Genomic DNA, 20,591 nt, shown 5'->3' on the forward strand with positions numbered 1-20,591 from the left:
GGTATTCCTGTTTAACTTAGCAAATTGCCATTTTATAAATTCTGAAGTTAGTTTTGTATATTGAGCTTCATTATGCTACTAAAAACCACCGTTATGTGAACAAAATTACAAACTATCGAAAGGTAGATTTTTTTAATTAAAAAGGAAGTCCCACCAACTTTACAATATTATGGCAAACGTATCATCTTTAAATCCCTTAAATACTTAAAACGTTCAGTGTTTACACAGCCACACACACACACACACACACACATGTGTACTTGCGGTGAACATTTTGCAAGGAATAGTAATACCTGTACTTTGGATTATATTTTGACAGGGAAAGCCACACAACCAATTTTACCAGCGCATTTATAAGTTACACTTTGTTTTGTCATAAACCTATCAACAATATCAACACATATGCAGCCATGTATTATTTTTCACACACAAACACGCGGCCACACATGCACGCACACATACGTATACACATGGATATGATGTACTTGTACACGGAAACTCAATCAAGCATAACTCCGTACTGTTTTCCTTTGGGTTGAACTCCTTGTTGCTTGAATTTTTGTATGCATGTACAAAGCCAGAATATCATTACACCAACAAATGAACTAGTGAATGTCAATTATTAAGCAACAACAACAACAACAACAAATTCTACAATATAAAGCATGCTTATATTGTCTTGTGCGGCACTGACAGCATACCCTACCCCACCTGCCCGCCTTGATTGCCTGGCTGGCTGCCTGCCTGCCTGCCTGACAGAAAGTGGCGACGCCGAAAAGTCGTCTTTGAAATTCATAATGTCCAGTGAGGATTAGAACAGGTAAATAGCTCAAGAAAGAAGCGGCGCTGAAAAGTTAGGGGAGCCAAGGTGAAATGCTGAGAATTTCGAGAGAAAAATGTGTTGATCGGGGAGACAGCTGTTGCCAAGGGTAAATTAAGCGAAACATGAAAGACAAACAGACCAGCGTAGCGACCGCAAGAGTCAACAGTCAACAGCTACAGCAAAAGTCAAGTAGCAAGTCAAGGCAATAAGTGAGTGGAAAAAAACAAGCGCAACCAACAACAACGGCAGAGGAAATAACAACAGTTTGCAAGTAAGTAAAACAACAACAAAAACAATGTGAAAGATAATAAATGTTATTATCGATAACCTCTCGACTCTCTCCAATAAATTCCAACACAAAACATTCGCACAACATTGCGAACAAGCCAATATGTTCGAATATGTATATAAGTATAACTAAACAAAAAAGCAAATCAGTTTGAACAAAAACAAGACACATTTTGAAGGAAATAGAGGGCCAGCACATGTTTACATAATAGTACAAACAATAGATAGACGTTACGCTCCTGCTCACCTGCTGTCTGTTCAGTTGAAGTATTGAAGTTCTTTCGGCATTAGCGTCTACGTAAAGTGCTTCGTTATGCCACAGCGGAAACGGAAGCAATCATTATCATCAGTTACAGCACCAGCGCCAGCGCCAACGCCAGCTCACAACTCCACCTACCTCAACTTTATTTTGTATTTTATCCTTCTTCTTCTTATTCTACTACTGCAGCTACTATAGCTACTACAGCTCATCGCATGCCTTACATACTAGTGTATTTATTAGCATTTTTGGCATTCAACTCCCAAAGGCGTTGCCTCGTTGTCATGGTGCGCATATAATTTGCGTTGTCATAGTGAGGTTGGTTGAAATTTGTCTCCACCTTGGCCTCGGTTGTTTATAAGTGTTGACGCGCATCCTTTGACGACGCAATGGTGCGTAAATGATGCATGGACTCAGGGGAATTATACATTGTACATGAGTACTTATACATACATATATGTATATATAAAAGTACACTGCTGGAAAGTATAAAAAATCTTATACAAATATTAATATATTTTTTTTATTAGCGATAAGAAAATGTATGCTCTTTGCATCGATAACAATCTTTTTTTTGTCAATTAAAATCTTGTTTTTGTCGATTATAATCTAGCTTTTATCGATAACAATCTAATTTTTGTGGATTTCAATCTAACTTTTAACGATGAGAATCTAATTTTTATCGATAACATTCTCATTTGCGTTGATTTCAATCTAACTTTTAACGATAAGAATCTAATTTTTGTCGATTTCAATTAAATATTTGTCGATTGAAATCAAATTTTTGTCGATTACAATCTAATTTTTGTTGATTTCAATCTAACTTTTATCGATAAAAATTTATTTTTTGTCGATTTCAATCTAATTTTTGTCGATTAAAATCCAATTTTTGCCGATTACAATCTAGTTTTCATCGATGACAATCTAATTTTTATCGATTTCAATCTAGCTTTTATCGAATAGAATCTAATTTCATGGATTTAATTTAATTTGTTGAATTTAATTTTGTTGATTTCAGTTTTGTGTTTATCGAGCGAGCCTGTTGGCGCTCAACCGCGGCTGTCTGCGTTTGTGCGCCACCACTGAAAAACCTAAGAACGAATATGCGTTGAAAAAACTGTAACAATTTACCTTTAATTTCCAATAATTCGCTTATCAGTTATTGGCAAAAATACCGTTCGGTTTTATGCGTATACTGCAGAAGGGAATTTAACGCACAACTACACAATAATACACTAAAATACGTTCCATTTTATGCAAATGTATGCCTGTATACATAATTGGAATGTTTCAGTAAAATAAAGCCAGAGAAAATACTTCTCACGGGTTTTATTTCCTTTTTTATGAAATAAATCAAGCGGGCGTTATTTCATTTTGTGTGGGCGCGCTAGTTCCCCTTAGAAATGAAAATAACGCCCATGGGCTTTATTTCTCTTTTTTTTTGGAAATAAAGCCCTTGGGCGTTATTTCCGCGGGCTTTATTGCACTCCACCATAACCGACCGAGAGGGTAGATATTGAAAGCAAACTTTGTTGCGACAACCCCTCTAAACCTTAGGAACTTAGATTAGGTTAGGAGGCAGTCCGGGGACTTTGAAACACTGCATGAGGTTGGCATTTATCCAAAAAAAGCAAAAAAGTGCATAGGTCATCGAGATCGTCGAAGTAATAACTGTCAAAAGCTTTTGCTCTCCGATTGCTTTGTTCGTCCTCATCCATGCAGCTTCTGCAGTGGTCGCTCCACAGTGCGACCAGTCTAGCTGATTTTAATCCAATCAAACAATACCCGGTGAGAACTCTATTTGCCTTGCGAACTTCCTGTCCCTTTAGATTAAGTAGAGACTTAGTACCTCGTTAAGCGATCGGCTACTCTTGAAATCAACGACATTTCTCCCAGTGCACTGCAGTGATTTAATATCCGCCGCAAATGCAAATACCATGACTAGAAACCGTATCAAATTGTAGTCGGTTGTAGGAAACCCAGTAATGTTGTTCAAGATTTTGCAGTGAGCGATATGTGGATGAGTCGCTTTCTCGGTAGCGTTGAGCCTAATGGCAGTGTTACAGCCATGTTAGTAACGTGTTGGGCACTTTGGCGGCTGTTGTTTTTATGGCTCCTGTTATAAGTAGAGAAGCCAGCCGTTCAAACTTCTTCGTTTTCTTAGCATTTACCCTTTTCGTAAGAAAATAATCCCAATTTCCACCGCAATGTAGATTCATGCTACGATCTGGCGCACCAGACTCCGATTTTTGCCGATAGCCCTGGTGGCTTTGCAAACCCTTTCATTGATGTTAGGTCCACAATTTAATTTTCTTTCTCCAATTCAACGTACATATTTAACTTAAGGGTTATCTGTAAATTAGCACCATTTCAATAATACTTATTTCCTGTTCAGATTTTCTGTAATTTGCCCTAAAACACGGCTGCTTCGGTGCTACTAACTAGGAACGCAAGGTGGAGACAGTAGAAGCTCCCGCCATCCTTCTTCAACGCCACCAGGCTATTGACATTTAAACCATATGCTTTGTATCGATCAAACGAATGTAACGCCCCTCCAACTGCTTGTCTGGTCCATAAGTTCTTGCCAGTTTTCAGACTGATGGAAAGTCTGAGCTCTGGAATTGGTACCGGTTTAATGACAGTGACTTCCGAAGAATAGGTAGGAACCAGGGCATGCGATGAACTGATTGCTTGCCTGGTTCCTATAGTTGCTCAGGTTAAGACTTTGTGATGTTTGGGCAGCTGCAGGCGTTGATGGGATACCCTGACGAAAGATTTTGAAACTAAGTGCTTATTTTGGCCTTCCTCTTCTTATTTTCTATACTTCCATAGGCCAGCTTAGCACTCATCACAATATCATTGAGCGCTTACGTTTGTGCACCCATAGAAAACTGACTAATGTTAGGGATCTCTTCTCTGACCCTGGTAGCGAGATTGAGAAACTGGTTGGGCACTGAAGCGGTTAGGTTTGCAGTGACACAAAAAAAAAATTACGTGATTCAAGTTCCTACCGGGTGCATTGATAATCTCAAAACTGAAAGTTAAAGGCCAAAAATAAAGCCGCTTTAAAAGTTTATCGAGTGATATACGAGGATGTTCATACACACATATTTGTATCACCACAAGTGTGCATAAAGATACATACTTACATATGTACATACTGATTTTGTTATTGAGGTAAATGCTTATTTTCGTGAAGTGTGCGTGTTATTGCTTGTACAAAATATGTCAATTTTCGGGGTATCAGCTTGGGTTAAACTGACATGTCAATTGACGTGTGACATAATGTTTTCTGAAAGTCACTGATAATTGCCATAAATGCTCATTACCGGTTGTTAAAGTATTTCGTATGCAGAGACTAAACTGAAGAATGAGAAAATTTGTTGACGCTTTATAAATTGAGTAATTGTGTACTAATATATGTATGTGCACATATTAAGAGTGTATTATCCAGTACGCTCGGTATTAATGTACGCTTATTTGTAACCAATTAGCGTAACCCAGAGGGAAAGAAATATTTAGAGGAATTTAATAAACATAAAAGCTTCTTTCATATTTCAAATCTAGTTAGTAATTAAAATTTTATTACCATTAAGTACTTAGTAAAACATATTTTGACAACGCGTTCGTTTGCGTTGGAAACGTGAAAAGCAAACCTGTCGTCCTTATTATGAAGTTGGTGCTGGCAGTTATGGTTCATAAGTAAATAGCAAGTTTAAAGCACGCTTCGCTGTCTAAATGACAAGATAGATGGGTAGATGTAAATACATACATATAATTAACAAAAATGGCGTGATTACATCTGTCGCCCGAACTAATCCTGAAATTCTCCCGACCTAGACGGGAAATAGTGCAGAAAAAGTCCGAAATTAGTTTTAAACTGGTCCCACACTTGTCTGGAAGTGATCTCGAAAAAATCCCCAAACAATCATAAACCGATCCCGAACTAGCCCCGAAATGATCCTGATCTAGACCCGATAAAGTCCTTAACTAGTGCTGAACTAGCTCCTAGTCAGCACTAGGCTGAAATGATCCGGAAAAAATGGCGAAAGAGTCTCGAAATTATACCGAAAAAGTCGCCACTAATCCCGAAATGGACCCAAAGAAGTCCCGAACTATTGCAACGAGATTTGTATTCATTTGTCCTACTTCTGAATTCGTATTTTGCCTACCATGCCTTGAAATTTCCCAGTTCCTCATATTTATGGCGTTTTCCTTTCCCGAAAAAAAAATGTCCCTTCTTATATGGCAGCATTATCAGAGTGCAACATTTTAAAGAAAGGGCACGCAATATGCATGTGAAAATGCTGAGAAAAGAACACGAAAACTTGACAGCCCTGAGGCAGGGCAGTATAAATGCAACATTATTTTGAGAAAAGCAAACGCTATTATTAAGAACTTGCTTCCAGAGACAGAGGATGCTATGTCAAAAGAGTCGGCACTACATATCGTCACCTAAGGATGAAAAGGTGCCAAGTCCATTTTTTGAAATTGTTCAGCAGAGACGAAAAATCGATGTACATAGTTTCGTATTACATCAAAAACTAAATTTTGGAAAAACTGGACTTGGCACCTTTTCACGACATGGCATCTTCACTCGCCACAGTTCTGGCAATAAAACTTTTGTAGATGGAATATGCGATTCTCACACTATCTTCCCTTCTGTCGAGCGAGGGGGATGTGTAAACATCATATTATTTTACAAACCCTGTCTCCATAAAGGAACTAACAGGCTACTTGTGTGCACCCAGCTTAATGGTTTCTTCTTTTTTTAAGAGCATCTACCAGCCAAGTTCTTTGAGTCTAGGTATCAATACCACTGCAATATTCTTTGAACGAAGCCCCTAATTAGCTTCTTAAACACCGAAGAACTAATTAGCTTCTTAAGCACCTTTTATGTACAGAGCTAGTATTCTCAGTCCACCTCAGCAAATGATTTGATGGTCCGGTTTACAAGTTTTCGCAAATCACTCCGCGGCTTCTTAAGCTGCTTATTCTATAAGCGATCGGGAGTTCGCCTAATAGGTGGACGAGACGGACAAGTCTCATATAAACCTGCACTAAGAGCAGCTGTTACATTAACCACCGTCTTATCTATGCCATGCGTGGATCGGCTTTTAGGTGGCACAACAAGCGAGTTTGAAAGTTCCTCCCTAAAACATTGTCATTCGGTTTTCTTTAATTTCATACTTCGATTAGTGAAGTGCCTTTTTTTAGATCCAAGAGGAGGCAATTAAAACGACTTCACTCTTTTGGATTGTGGCAGGACGATCAGAGCTCCCGTGTTTCCTGAAAAGGCCTGACAGGGTGGTAGCAAAAATCTTTCTGAGACAAAGAAGGAGTGAGTTCTGATAAGATTGATTACGGGGCATAATCCATGTGAGGAGATACATAATCTTTCCTTAATTGCTAAGATTCGTAAAGGAGTCTGGTCAGCTTGCAGAGGAACAATAAATTCCCACCACACCTCTAAATCCTTTATCTAGGCCTTAAGTACAAAGGGCAATGGTGCATGGGTGCTTGGAAAAATTATTTTTTGTTGATTTTTTCGGCCACCCACAATTCCTTTATACTCCACCCTCGACTTTCGCTCTAAAGCAGGAATTTGGTTTTAGTACGAGTTCCTTTAACCAAAATAATATAAACCAGATTGCCATTTCTTCTAACAATCTTTCCAATTTTTTAGGTGAAAGGTTATTTATCTGGATCTGAAATTATGACTGCCTTAAAAATCCAAACAACTTTCTTCAAAACAAAAAATATTTTACCAGCTTTTCAATACTTTATTTTTCAAGCATTTAAATTTCTTAGGCCAATGGCTTACATTCGTATAGAATTTAATTCTGCACATAAAAGTCAACTCAAAGTGCCCAACGATTTGATAAAATTATAGCAAAAGTTTGCAAAACGACATTAAATGCAGAAATCGCCCCAGGATATTGGCCAAAGTGACATGCTAAAACGAAATATATGTACATACTTATGTGCATATATATATAACGTATATTTATACGTTTTTACATAGCTAAGTGTTAGCGTTTGCTACTTTAATACGAGTACCTCATTTATAAATATATTTAAGTGCTATACTAAAATTTTTTACTTTTCAGAAGTGTACAGCAGGTTCTAAAATTTTAATATCATTAAGCAAAAAATGTTGCTTTTCCCAGTTTAGTAATATTTGGTTATATTATAGAACGTTACATAAACATATTTGGAATCCAGAAACACCTAAAATCCAAACTTTTTTTAATTCTGTATAGTTAAATATGTATTATGGTGGTGCTTAAAATATCAACATCAAAATTTTGTATGGGTCATCCTGGCTGGCAGAAAATGCACCGGCTATTGAAGGGTGGAAGGGACCCGAGCTATGCACTAAAAGGGGGGAGGACATCCCGCCGGTGCACACGATCTCGGTGTTCTTCCCTAGATGCGCCGAGAAATCGGCTGAGTACGTGCTGGGGCTTATTCAGGCCCAGAACGAGGGTGTCCACACGGCTGCGTGGAAGGTGGTGTCGTGCGACGCTGAGGACAACGGGCTCAGGCTCAACCTGGGCATCGACGAGACGTCGTACGTCAGCATAAAGAGGGCCGGATTCCACATAAATTTCCGGTACAGCTACGTCTCGGTGAGGCCATGGCGACAAAAGACGACAGGCAGCAAGGAGTCAGAGTCGCAAGACATGTGTGTTGATGCGGCAACTGACTCCACTGCGGCCCCAGCGACAGAGTTGACCACGGCCCCACCAGCCAACCCGCTGTCAGAACAGGCACTGGCACCAGCCAACCAGACAACAGATCCTGTACAGGTACCAGCTCCGGTGAGTCCCGGCCAAAAGGCCTCGACTACGTGCGCACCACACAGGAGCTCCTAGCTGACATTGGCAGGCTCGAACTCGATAGAGGAAGCGAGGGCGACGCGCGGCTCTCGGATATCGAGGACGAGCCCCAATTATGAAGACACCAGCAGTAGAGGTAGCCCAGGTCAATCTGCATCACGCGGTGGCCGCCTCGGCGGTCATTGCGAGCAGGTTTGCCACGGAAGACCTGGGCATACTGCTAATACAGGAACCGTGGACCTACAGAGGCCAGGTGAAGGGCCTTAACCACAACAACAATAAGGTAATTTGGGACCTCTCCTGCGAGAGGCCCAGAGCGTGTGTAGTGCTGAAAAATGATATTAACTATTTCTGCATTACAGAGTTTCTAACACAGGACCTGGTAGCAGTCCAGACTACCTTGAAGGTTGATGGCAGGGAGTTGGAGGTGGTCTTGGCTGCAGCCTACTTTCCGGGGGACAACGCCAACGTGCCGCCCCTTGAGGTACAGCAGCTTCTGGAATCCTGCCGCAGGAAAAGACTTCCTGTCATTCTAGGCTGCGATGCAAACGCCCACAATATGGAGTGGGGCAGCTCGGACACTAACCGTAGGGGTGAGTGCCTTTTAGAATATATCATAAGTGCAGACCTGAGCATTCACAATGTCGGCAATGAACCAACGTTCATTACTAGGGTCAGAGAGGAAGTTCTTGACATCACGATCAGCAACAGACTGGCCAGTCCTCTGATCGGCCAGTGGAAAGTCTCATCTGAGCCTTCACTGTCAGACCACAGGATTGTCCGGTTACCATAAGAGAAACCCCAGGAAAACTGACTGGGCCAAATATGAAGAGGTACTCAGACTGAACCTACCAAGAATAGAGGTACAGAGAAGAAAGGTAGATTGTATGGCGCTAGAGGACAGGGTTAATAAGCCGAACGGCACAATCTAAGATGCCTTTACGTCCAGCTGTCCCGTGTCAAAGCCTAAAGGGAAGGCTCAGCCTCCCTGGTGGTCACGGGAACTCTCGGTTCTTAGGAAAGAGGTTCGCAGACTGTTTAACAGGGCAAAGCGCACCGGGAACTAGGAGGAATACTCAGTCAGTCTGACAAAGTACAATAAGGAGATCAGGAAGACCAAGCGTAGCAGCTTCAGGACCTTTTGTGAAAACATTGCATCCACTCCTGTAGCTGCTAGGCTTCATAAAGCTTTGGCAAGGGACAACACAGGCACGAGATTGGCAATAAGGCTACCTAATGGGACCTTTTCAGGTACGGAACAGGAAAGGGCAATCGCCCTGTTGTCGGCCCACTTTCCGGACGCCATTCTCACCACTAGGGAAGCTATGGTCCGTGCGTACAGGCCATCCCCACCGGACTGGAAGCTGGCTAAGAGCCTTATAAACTGGCAAACGGTGCGGTGGGCTTTGGACTCCTTCGAACGGTACAAGTCCCCTGGGGTGGATGGTATATGTCCAGTGTTGCTGAAGCAGGGTGGAGAGCTCTTACTCCCACATCTTGTAGATGTTATGATGGACAGTCTAGCGCTGGCCCAAATTCTCAAGGTGTGGCAAAGGACCAGGGTTATTTTTATCCCGAAGGTAGGTAAGAGAGATTACTCTCTTGCCAAGTCATTCAGGCCGATAAGTCACACATCATTTATGTTGAAGGCAATGGAGAAAATTATTGACCATAAGATCAGGTTTAACACTCTGAAACAGACACCTCTGCATTCCAACCAGCACGCGTACAGGGTGGGTAGATCCACGGACACTGCGCTGTATGCCTTAACGGAGGAAATACAAGGGGCCTTTGAGTGTGAGTCTGTGCCTTCCTCGATACCGAGGGCGTCTTTGATAATGCCTCCCATTCGGGAGTTGATAGAGCTCTTGAGAAATATAACGTCCAGCCAACCATCCGGCGTTGGATAGCAAGGTTACTGCAGACCAGGATAGCCGAAACTGAAGTCGGTGACAGCGTTGTTCAAATACAAACAACAAAAGGGTGCCCGCAAGGGGGAGTATTATCTCCTCTACTGTGGAGCTTAGTTGTGGACGAACTCCTACAGCTACTCACTAACGAGGGCGTTCGATGCCAAGGGTATGCGGACGACATAGTGATTATTGCTAGAGGGAAGTTCGCTAGTACTCTCTGTGACATCGTCCAAAGAGGTCTTAACCTTGCAAAAAGGTGGTGCGCAGATGTAGGCTTAAATATCAATCCCTCCAAGACAGCTATAGTCCCCTTCACCAAGCAAAGAAATCTTCAGGGGATGAGGAACCTGACCCTGGACGGGGTCGTAATCAATGTCGCCACAGAGGTTAAGTATCTGGGGCTTACCCTGGACACCAGGGCGACTATGGTGTGCAAACGTCTGGCGGGCAAATCCTGGGGGTGCACTCCGAGGATCCTCAGATGGTTGTACACTATGATAGTGAGACCTATAGTAACGTACGGTGAAGTGGCTTGGAATTCCAGGACTACTTTAGTAACGGTGAGGCAGACCCTCTCTAAGCTTCAACGTTTGGCATGTGTGTGCATTACGGGAGCAATGCGCACATGCCCGACGGCAGCGCTAGAGGTAATGCTGGAACTCGAGCCACTGCACCTCTTAGTTGAACAGGTTGCAAAACGAACCCTCCTCAACTTTGCTAGGGAGGGCTTCGGCAAAGGCAAGGTGGTATCATCTAGGAACAGGGACAAGCTAGGTACCCAGCTCCCCCTGGCTCTTTTCCCAGAGACGATATCAACAGACAGGTTATCTTCAAAAGGAATTTCAGCACTTACACTTACAGCAAGGTGACCTGGTGTGCCTCTATTATGGAAAGGCACATACAGGCGAGCACAATACAGTGGTACACTGACGGCTCCAAAACACCTGCGGGGATTGGAGCAGGCGTGTACGGCCCCAGGATGAAGCTTTCGGTGCCCCTGGGAACCTTTCCAAGCATCTTTCAAGCGGAGGTCTATGCCATCAGTTTGTGCGCTGAGATCAACATGAGTAGGAATTATAGGAATGAAAGGATACTTATACTAAGTGATAGTCAGGCGGCACTTATGGCTCTTTCATCATTCGAGATCAAGTCCTCCTTGGTTTTGGAATGTGTCGAGAGGCTTAATGCTCTGGCGGAGGTCAATGATATCCAACTAATGTGGGTACCAGGGCACACGGGGGTGGCAGAAAATGAGGAGGCTGATCACCTGGCCAGATTAGCTGCTTCCTCGGCCCCGATAGGACCTGAGCCCTTTCTGGCAGTGGGACCAAGTACTATAAAGGATATGCTCAGAAGGGACATTAAAAAACTGAGGGAACTGCATTGGCGTGACACCATGGGTCAGCGTCAGGCGAAAAGCTTATTAGGAGGTTACAATCTGACAACATACAGGCTACTGATGAATTTTCCAAAGGACAAACTGAGGGTAATTACAGGATTTTTGACCGGCCACTGTAGGCTAAGAGGGCACATGTATAAAATAGGTATCTGGTCCAGCGACCTGTGCCGCTTCTGCGATGCCGCCAAGGAAACTCCACTACACCTTCTTGTAGAGTGTGAGGCCGTGGCGCGCAGGAGGCTTAGAAGCATAGGGTACGTCTGGCCAAGAGAGGAGCACATACACTCACTGTCCCCGGGGTCCATTATGAAGTTTTTAGACACTCTGGGGCTTGCTGAGGAGTTGTGATGAGCTAGGGGCACAATAGACCCAGCGGTCGCAGTGCATTACCCAACCAACTATCTATCTATCTATCTAATGTTTATCATTATTTTTTACGAAAGTTTAGCTCGTTTTCTGGCAAAGTTGAAATTTCAAACTTTGTACAAAAATTGGGAAGAATCGATAAATTTAGAGAAAATTGCATCAACGTTTCAAATTTTTTTGTATGCATTGTTATTAAATTTTTGTATGATAAAATGCAAGCTTCAACCGATTTTTTGCAATTATTTTTAATAAAGAAAAGAAAAATAGCCAAATCTTGATCAAATAACGCGTTCGTATTAATATTTTCCCAACTGTTACAGCCAATTTCACGAAATCAATTTAAGTGAAAAATTATTTTAATTTTTTGAATTTTATATGGAAATGACAGAAAATAAAAAAATCATTTTCCATTTAAATTGCTGATGAAACCGGCTGTAAGTCAAATTTATGTCAAAATTTTGTCGAATCTTGTGATTTAAACAAAAAAATAATAATAATTTTTTCAAACCCTGGTAGCGAACCCTAAAAAAATATTTTAAAACGATCAAAATAAAGATGTTGATATTTTAAGGGCTAACCTTAATATGTACATTATAGGGTGGTCCAAAAATGCATGTGAAATAACCAAGTCGCAATTTTTAAAATAAATATTTTTAAGTCTTAAAAGACTTTTATTTTGAGTCTTGTATTTTAAAAGTCGTTTCATAATAATGATGAGTGTGAAAAAAATTTTTTAAGTTTTAAAGGACGGGGCTTGTTCAGGGCCATTTCGGGAGTAATTGAAGATCAGCTCGGGGCTAGTTGGGGACCAGTTCGGGACTATTTGGGGAGTAGTTTGACCAATTGGGGCTTAGTTTGTGTCCAGTTCGGGACTATATACATATATAATATAATTCCAATCTAGTCCCCAACTGGTCCCAAACTACTGTTCCCGAACTGTTTCTGATCTGATCCTCAACTAGACCCGAACTAATTCCGAAATGGTCCCGAACTAATCCCGAAATTTTCCTGAACGAGCCCCTTCCTTTAAAACTTAACCAATTTTTTCACACTCATAATTATTATGAAAAAACTTTTATACTAAAAGTCTCAAAATAAAAGTCTTTGAAGACTTAAAAATATTTATCTCAATGATAATTATTATGGCAAGGCTTTTATAATATAAGTCTCAAAATAAAAGTCTTTGAAGACTTAAAAGTATCTATCTCGCTGATAATTATTATGAAAAGACTTTTATTATATAGTAAGTCTTAAAATAGTAGTTATCGATGACTTAAAAAAATTTTCTTACACATAATTATTATCAAAAAACGTTTATAATTCTTCCGAATATTTGGATGCCTTTTTTTTAAACTCCACCATGAAATAATTATTATTCTGAGTCTCTGTTTTTTTACCACCCTAATGTACATGCATTTGTCTGCTTTGTGGGTTAAACTGTAGCAAAAATTGTAAATAGACAATTTCAAGTATTTTAACAGATTATTAAAATATCGCTCTGTCAAATATTTAAGCCGACTGCCAATTAAATATCAAACCGTAGTAATATCGAGTGGCATTTACGAGTACTAAAACATTTTGCATTTGAATTTACGTATTTTGAATGCAATGATTTAACGTGCCTTAACACAAATTTAAATAAATTTTAATAGTTGCATGAAAAAATCGTATGAATATTCGCAACAGGTTTTGCTTTGCTGTTGAATATTTTAGATTTTGCTGACAGTTGCATACTGTTGTTTGCTCAGTTTTTTTTTTAATTCTCGATTATTTTTCGTACTGACTTGGCTGAAATACTTGTATTTTTTCGAAAGCTTATTTGACAAGGAAAACTTTTGCGGGATTATGGCTTTATTTGTATGCACTTGTACATACTTTGTACTCATACATATGTATGTACATATGTGCAGCATGTATGCCAATTTAACTCATATTCATAATTATAAAAAAATCAATTTACTTTGCATGCATAATTGACTTTTAATTGCGCTTAATTTGCTGTTTGGATGGTTTTCAAGCGCACATTTTTGTTGATCGATATGTATGTATGTAAGTATGTATGTGTGTATGTACTTACATACAATTCACTCGATAGGAGAGAAGTGCGCAAGCAAATTCGAAAACTAGCCAGCACAACTTCGAGCAAATAGCGCACATCTCCCTTCGCTGCATAGCTTTTATTTTTCGTCCTGCTTGCACTTTGTGCTAATTTCTTGCACTTACAGCATTTACTAGATGATTTATTAGGGGTATTCTCTGAGTCTTGCAAAGCCCTTGCACGGTGTACGGATTGCACGGTTTGCAAAGCTGTCCCATACGAAAACCGGTTTTTACCGTGCAATCCGTGCAATCTGTGCACCATGCAAGGGCTTTGCAAGACTCAGAGAATACCCCTATTGTAAAATTTACATGCTCATTAATTTCAATTTCAACTGCAATCTCCATGGAATGAATTGCACCAAATAAATGTCATTATGATTCACACAAAAAGGAGCATGAAAAGGAAATACCAAATTAAATAGAGAGGTAAGTGCATTCACATTCGATTGAATTGCTTGTACAAGGGTGAACCAATAAAATAATGTAAACCAACTTAATTTAATAAAATAAAACAAGTTAACGTTATTGTTAAAGTTAATAAACAGTTAAATGGTCAGTGGATTAATTTTCAGATTCAGTGACTCAAACAAGTGACCACGAGTTGTTTTTTTTAATATTCACAATGTTTTTCAAATTAAAGTTTTTTGTTATTTTTTATAAAAAGCTTTAATCAAAACGATATAAATCAGAGTTTCAAACTTTATACAAAATTTAGGAAAATTTTACAAATTTGGATCAAACTGTCAAACTTTTTAATCTGAATCTTTAAAAAAAATGCAAACACAGCCCCTTAACGTCAACTACTCCGATACTTTTAGGTCTCCAGACTACACAATAGTTCTCCACATGTATCTCTTAGGGTGGTCCAAAAACAGTAAAGTCGGAATTGTAATGCTCTCACCCCTAAGGATTGTTCTAAATCAAAAAAAAGTTTACCCCTATTTTTTTATTTTAAAATCAAAATATACGCACCCGTGGTATGACTTGACTTTTTGTATGTGGGTTGTTTTACCAATACATATATTCCCATTTAAACTTGCTAAGAGACTTTAGTAAATTGAAAGCTGAATATATTGAGGTAATTAATGGCCTTAACCAGAGCCATTGCCATCTTAGGTAGTTCCACCAATTTCCACTTGCCAGCAGCTCAAATCATGCGCTAAGCGCTCTTAACTTTCAAACCACTTTAACATCCAATAACTAATGCATCTCTGATGGCATTTTAAAATTTCCGATGATCACTTTTTTCTCCCGAAAACTCATTAGTTCAAATTTTCAACAAGATAACTAGCCATTAGCTCAGTGCATGTCATTTTGACTAAATTTCATTTTAATCCATTGCTCTCATAAGAACAGCTATCTAAGCAAAATTTCATAATAGCTCATCATTTTCTTCACCAAGTTTAAAACCTAATTGAAAATTCACTGCTACTCAACTGCTCAACTGAATTGATATGCGTGGCACGTAGCATTTTGAGTAGCAAATTATTTCCATAAATACAAATTTGTATAAGTACTTGTACTTAAGAAGATTTAACTTTAAATTCTGCACTAACAAGCTATGTATGTAAGTATGTAGTTAGTCAAGTCAATAAGCCACCAACCAGCCAATCGTCATCATAAATTCTAGTTAATAGTTACAGCGAAATCAGTTGGCTGCTGTTGGCTAATGACCCAATCAATCTATCCACAGCGTGTTTAATTAATAATCTACGATTAAGTAAATAAATGAAAGCCTTTAGTTGTTACATGACATTGTCGTCAATAGGTACAATAGTGCCAGCTTAGGCACCAACTCACAAACAAACATACAAATATACGAGTATTCAAAAGGACAGTTCACTCTACCCAACATTGTATATACGCGTAATGGCCAACTTCCTTCGTTGCCTTCACTACACTTCTGCACTTCTGTGCGCCTTCATTCACTGGTCTCGATTTGACTACTCTTTATTGTGTTTGTTAGCAACAGCAGGACTCATAATCAATTGCATTTGCTGGTAATTTTCCACTAATAACTGCTAAAGATTTGAAGGGTTAATTTGTTTGGGTAAATGAACATAGAATGCAGACAAAATAAATTATACTCAGCTAATAACCATTGTTGTCGAGTACATTGTTCTTTATACATTAGGGTGGTTCTTAAAAAATTAATATCTAAATTTCAATTCAATTTTTTATGGGGTACCACTTTACCTTTTTTTTTGTATACAAAATAAAGACAGCCACTAAAATTTCAAATTTTAAACAAATTTTTAGGGGTGGCTAACAGGGTTTTCAAAAATTTTAATTTTTTTAAAGCGCCAAAATTCGTCTAAGTTTTAACTTAAACAAGTAAGAAAGTCTAAGTTCGGGCGGAGCCGAACATTAAATACCCGGCGCAAGTATTAAATATATGTTGTTCACCTTTCCGAAAGCTACCGCTAGATGGTAAGCCGGGGTGTATCAATTTTGAGTAAATTAGCGTCCTTAAATTTCGAAATATTGAAGTTTCAAGCATATCTGAAATTTACCGTTATATGAAAAGCGGCCGTAATTTTAGTCCGATTTCAACAATTTTCAGCGTTTTGCTTCTATGTGGCAAGTTCAATAACCACACCGAGTTTGGTACAAATTGGTAGAACGGTTACCGAGATATATATATATGATCATAAATGGGCGTTGCCACGCCCATTTTTCAAAATTTTATCATAAGCGTATTTCTTGGTAAAGAATTTTTGCAAGCATCAATTTTGATTAAACTAGCTTGAATATTTACCGATTTATCGAAGATTTCGTATTTCTCTAAATTACCGTTATATGTGATGTGGGGGTGGATATTGTCCGATTTTAAAAATTTTCGGCCATTTCGTAGGTTATGTCAAGGCCACCAATTGTGCCAAGTTTGGAAGAAATTGGTGCAGCGGTTACCAAGATATACACATGTAACCATAAGTGGGCGTGGTTACGCCCATTTTCCAAAAATTTATAATATTCTTATTTCTTGTCTAAAACTTATTGTAAATATCAATTTTGAGTGAATATTCTTCAGTAGTTACTAAAATATCGCAGTTTTCGTATTTCTGAAAATTACCGTTATATGGGAGGTAGGCGTGGTTATTGTCCGATTTTGCCCATTTTCAATACCATCCGTCCTACGGCAGAAAGAAGTGCACGTACCAAGTTTCGTTGAGATATCTCAATTTTTACTCGAGTTATCGTCTGCACAGACGGACGGACGGACGGACGGACGGACGGACGGACGGACGGACGGACGGACAGACAGTCACCGCTTAATCGATTTCTCTTTTCATTCTAATCATTTATGTATACATTTGTCTATATCTATCTCGATTCGTTTTGCCTGTTACAAACAACCGTTATGTGAACAAAGTTATAATACCCTTGTGCACAAGTGCGCTCGGGTATAAATATGATAAATCTCTGAAAGATTTGAAAAGGCTTTGTTTCTAAATTACATATATATACGTTGCCACCTGCTTATAAATTCAAATTCAACTCACTTAATTGGAACATGTAACACACTTTCAGACGCAAAATATTTCAGATGATTTAAGTAAGAAAATACGAATGGGGTTGCCATCTATTTGAAAAGTCAAATTAAATTTAAATCGTCGCTTCATTAAAATATGTATCACACTGTCAGATGAAAAAGTTTTGAGAAAGTTATAGTCTGAAAATATGTACTTTTGAAGAGGGTTGCCACCTTTTGGGAAAGGTCGAATGGAGTTAAATTATGCACATGTTATATGAAATATTGAAATATGAGTCTCAAAACCAGCTTTAGCAAGTCTTTAGTTTAAACATTGAGAACATTTTCTAAGTGTTTCAAAAGGGTTACCACCTGTTTAATAAGTTAAACTAAAGTTTCCTAATAAGTTAAATGAGTTACTTAATTATGGGTATTATTCGAAATAGGTTTAACAAAGCTTTATTTTTGAACTTTGTATCGGAGTGTTGCTACCTATTTAAAATTTCATATTAATGAATCAATTAATTGAAATAGGTACCACATTGTTAGACGAAATATATTTAAAAAGGATTTAGTTTAATATTTTTTGGGATTCACAAGAGGGTTGCCACCTACTAAAAAAGACAACCTTCAACTTAATTCTTAAGTTAAGTATCACACGCAAGAGCTTTTGGAAAGTTTTAGTTTGAATAAATTTTTGAAAAGGGTTACCATCTGTTTTGAAAGTTGAATTTAAATTTAAATTAATTATATCGACGGCTGAGTGGAAGATCTGCCTATCTCGCCAGCCGGTTCGAAAACGCCCTCTCTCAGAATTTTATTGAAGAACGCCCTATCTCAATGCAAAGTCAATTATTCAACCATGCTCTGAAGTAGGGCGTTCTTGTGCCATTTTCTGAGATAGGGCGTTTTCGAACCGGCTTCCGAGATAGGTCGATATTCCACTCAGCCGCCGATATTCAAGTTATGTGAAACTTTCAATATTGGTCTCAAAAGAAAAGGTTTCAAAAATGCTTTCACCATGAAACGTCGCCAATTTTAGTTGGACAGACATTGTGGAAAGTTGGACTATATTTTAAAGATGGTTGTTTTACTCACAGCTAACTGTGAGTAGCTAAGAGTGGAGTAAGGTCCTTAAATGACGTAAAAATTAACTTGGGTGCTCCGGTTTCTAGCAAAACAAGCTTACAACAAAGTTGTCTTTCACGAAGTTCTTTAAATAAATTTTGAGCTGAATACTAGGGCTGTGCGATTATTCGATTACTCGAGCAAGTTGGTTAATCAATTATTCGGTTAATCAATTACTCGAGTAATTAAGATTTTTATTACTCAAAACGATGATTAATCGAGTTACTTGAAATATGATTACTCAAAAAAAATAATTTTACTCGTTAAAAGAGTTTGCTTTGGAAAGGATTATTTCCTTTTTTACATTCTGTATACGAAACAAATTTTTTGTTTAAACTTTTTGAAAACAGAAACGTTGTTTTCAAAGTATCAAGGAACTTTAACTACTTTATACATATGTAAAGAGTTGAAATGTTGATTACTCATTTTACTCGAAATTTTGATTAATCGTAATGCAACTTACTCAAATATTTTTGTTTTTGGTTAATCAAAAATCTTGATTACTCGAGTAACTGAACTTTTGAGTAATCATAAATTCCAATTAATCGAATAATTGAGTTATTTACTTTATGATTAATTAAAATTTTGAGTAATAAATTAATCGCGCAGCCCTACTGAATACTTAATATTTTGGCTATTGTTTTACTGCATTCATCCAAATTTCGGGGGTTCATAAGCTTTTTGAGTTGTAGCTGGTCAATGTGAAAATGTTGTCGAATTTTCGCAATTAAAAAAAAAAACTTAATTTTTTTTGAGCCCTGGTAGCGGCCCCTAAAATTTATTTTAATTTCTAAAATTTTCTTAGATGTCTTAATTTTGTACGTAGAGTAAAATAACGCGATGGGGTCACGTTGATATTTTTAACGACCACCCTATTATACAAATATATATTTGTCATCCCTAAATATGGTAGCTATTGATTGAATATATTTCCATTTTCACAAACATTCTCACAACGATTTTATTCGAAACACAAAATGACCAAAACGGTTGCCCATGTGTATACATACAAAACAGTGCATGCAATTCGATGTTTAGGTGTGTTGTTAGCCAATCAATTTTAAATCGATTTCAAGCTGAAACATTTCCGAGTAGACTATAGTAATGTAGGACATTCCCAAAGGCGGATGGACAAGGCGGTTATTCGCCTGATTATTCTGTAAGGCAAGTTTTTATGGACAGCATAATTGTCGGCATAGGTGCGGATATTTTTGCATGTGAAGCTGAAATAAAATGTTCCTAGCGACTTCAAATTAAGCCGATGAAGCTTGCAGTATAGATCTTCTGAAAACAAAGATAATCATTTTTTCTAGCATTTGAGTCAAGCAGCAATAAATGCTATTGGCTCTTTAAGATTCAGCCAAGTAATATGCTGAGAAACTACCGTTACAGCTTAAGGTTGCAGACATAGCGTTGCGATGATCCGCTAATGAGCTGTCCCGTAAGGTCACCGCCCTAGAATAAATGAGCCTATAATGCATCTTAGTTTTAATGCCCGAATTTCTCAACAGTAGAAGGACAGGGTCTGCAAAAGTTTTCCAATTTTCAACTGCTTAAAACAGACTTTAATTCTAACTATATTAAATAAGATTACAATAGAATAAGAATGAGCCATTCACCTAGTCACTGCAGACATAATTATTCCATTCTAACAGTCGTCTATTAGCCTACTTCCTGATGCACGGATAATGGAAGAACCTCGCTAAATCCCTTAGGGTAAAGGCGTACTTGGACCAAGATTCCTGAAAAGTCTGCCAATGGGCTCATACCATACCATATTCCAGGTGGAAGGCTTCGCAATCGAAGTCTCGAAGTCTTCGTAGAAAGACGAATGGGGCAAAACTCCGATTAGGACTGCCCTTTTAGGTAGCAGCCCGAGTATAAATCTCTTGACAAGGTACCATCCCAGATGATCCTAGGAATCCAGAGTACGATTAAAGTTTCACTGTGGCACTGAGGTGAGGTGAGGTGAGGTGAGGTGAGGTGAGGTGAGGTGAGGTG

At 38.7% G+C, this 20,591-nt stretch overlaps 2 protein-coding genes across 2 annotated transcripts in view; both read left to right on the plus strand.

Moving 5' to 3' along the window:
* The window catches only part of LOC118741006 (mitochondrial carrier protein Rim2), a gene marked incomplete at its 3' end in the record, with an annotated part of 371,826 nt that overhangs the window by 276,800 nt on the left and 74,435 nt on the right, over nt 1-20,591 (plus strand). The window lies entirely within an intron of this gene.
* On the plus strand, nt 8,093-9,031 carry LOC118741007. The gene has a single exon (XM_036472793.1). It carries the CDS (start codon nt 8,328-8,330, stop codon nt 9,003-9,005), a length of 678 nt encoding a protein of 225 aa, XP_036328686.1. The 5' UTR covers nt 8,093-8,327; the 3' UTR covers nt 9,006-9,031.

This window comes from Rhagoletis pomonella, unplaced genomic scaffold (genome assembly GCF_013731165.1).
Source record: "Rhagoletis pomonella isolate Grant_MI unplaced genomic scaffold, Rhpom_1.0 Rhpom_scaffold_00006, whole genome shotgun sequence".
Lineage (NCBI taxonomy): Eukaryota > Metazoa > Arthropoda > Insecta > Diptera > Tephritidae > Rhagoletis > Rhagoletis pomonella.

Bases quoted from the DNA above. Each gene is read 5' to 3' on its own strand.
- LOC118741007 (XM_036472793.1), top strand. From the start codon at position 8,328: ATGAAGACACCAGCAGTAGAGGTAGCCCAGGTCAATCTGCATCACGCG.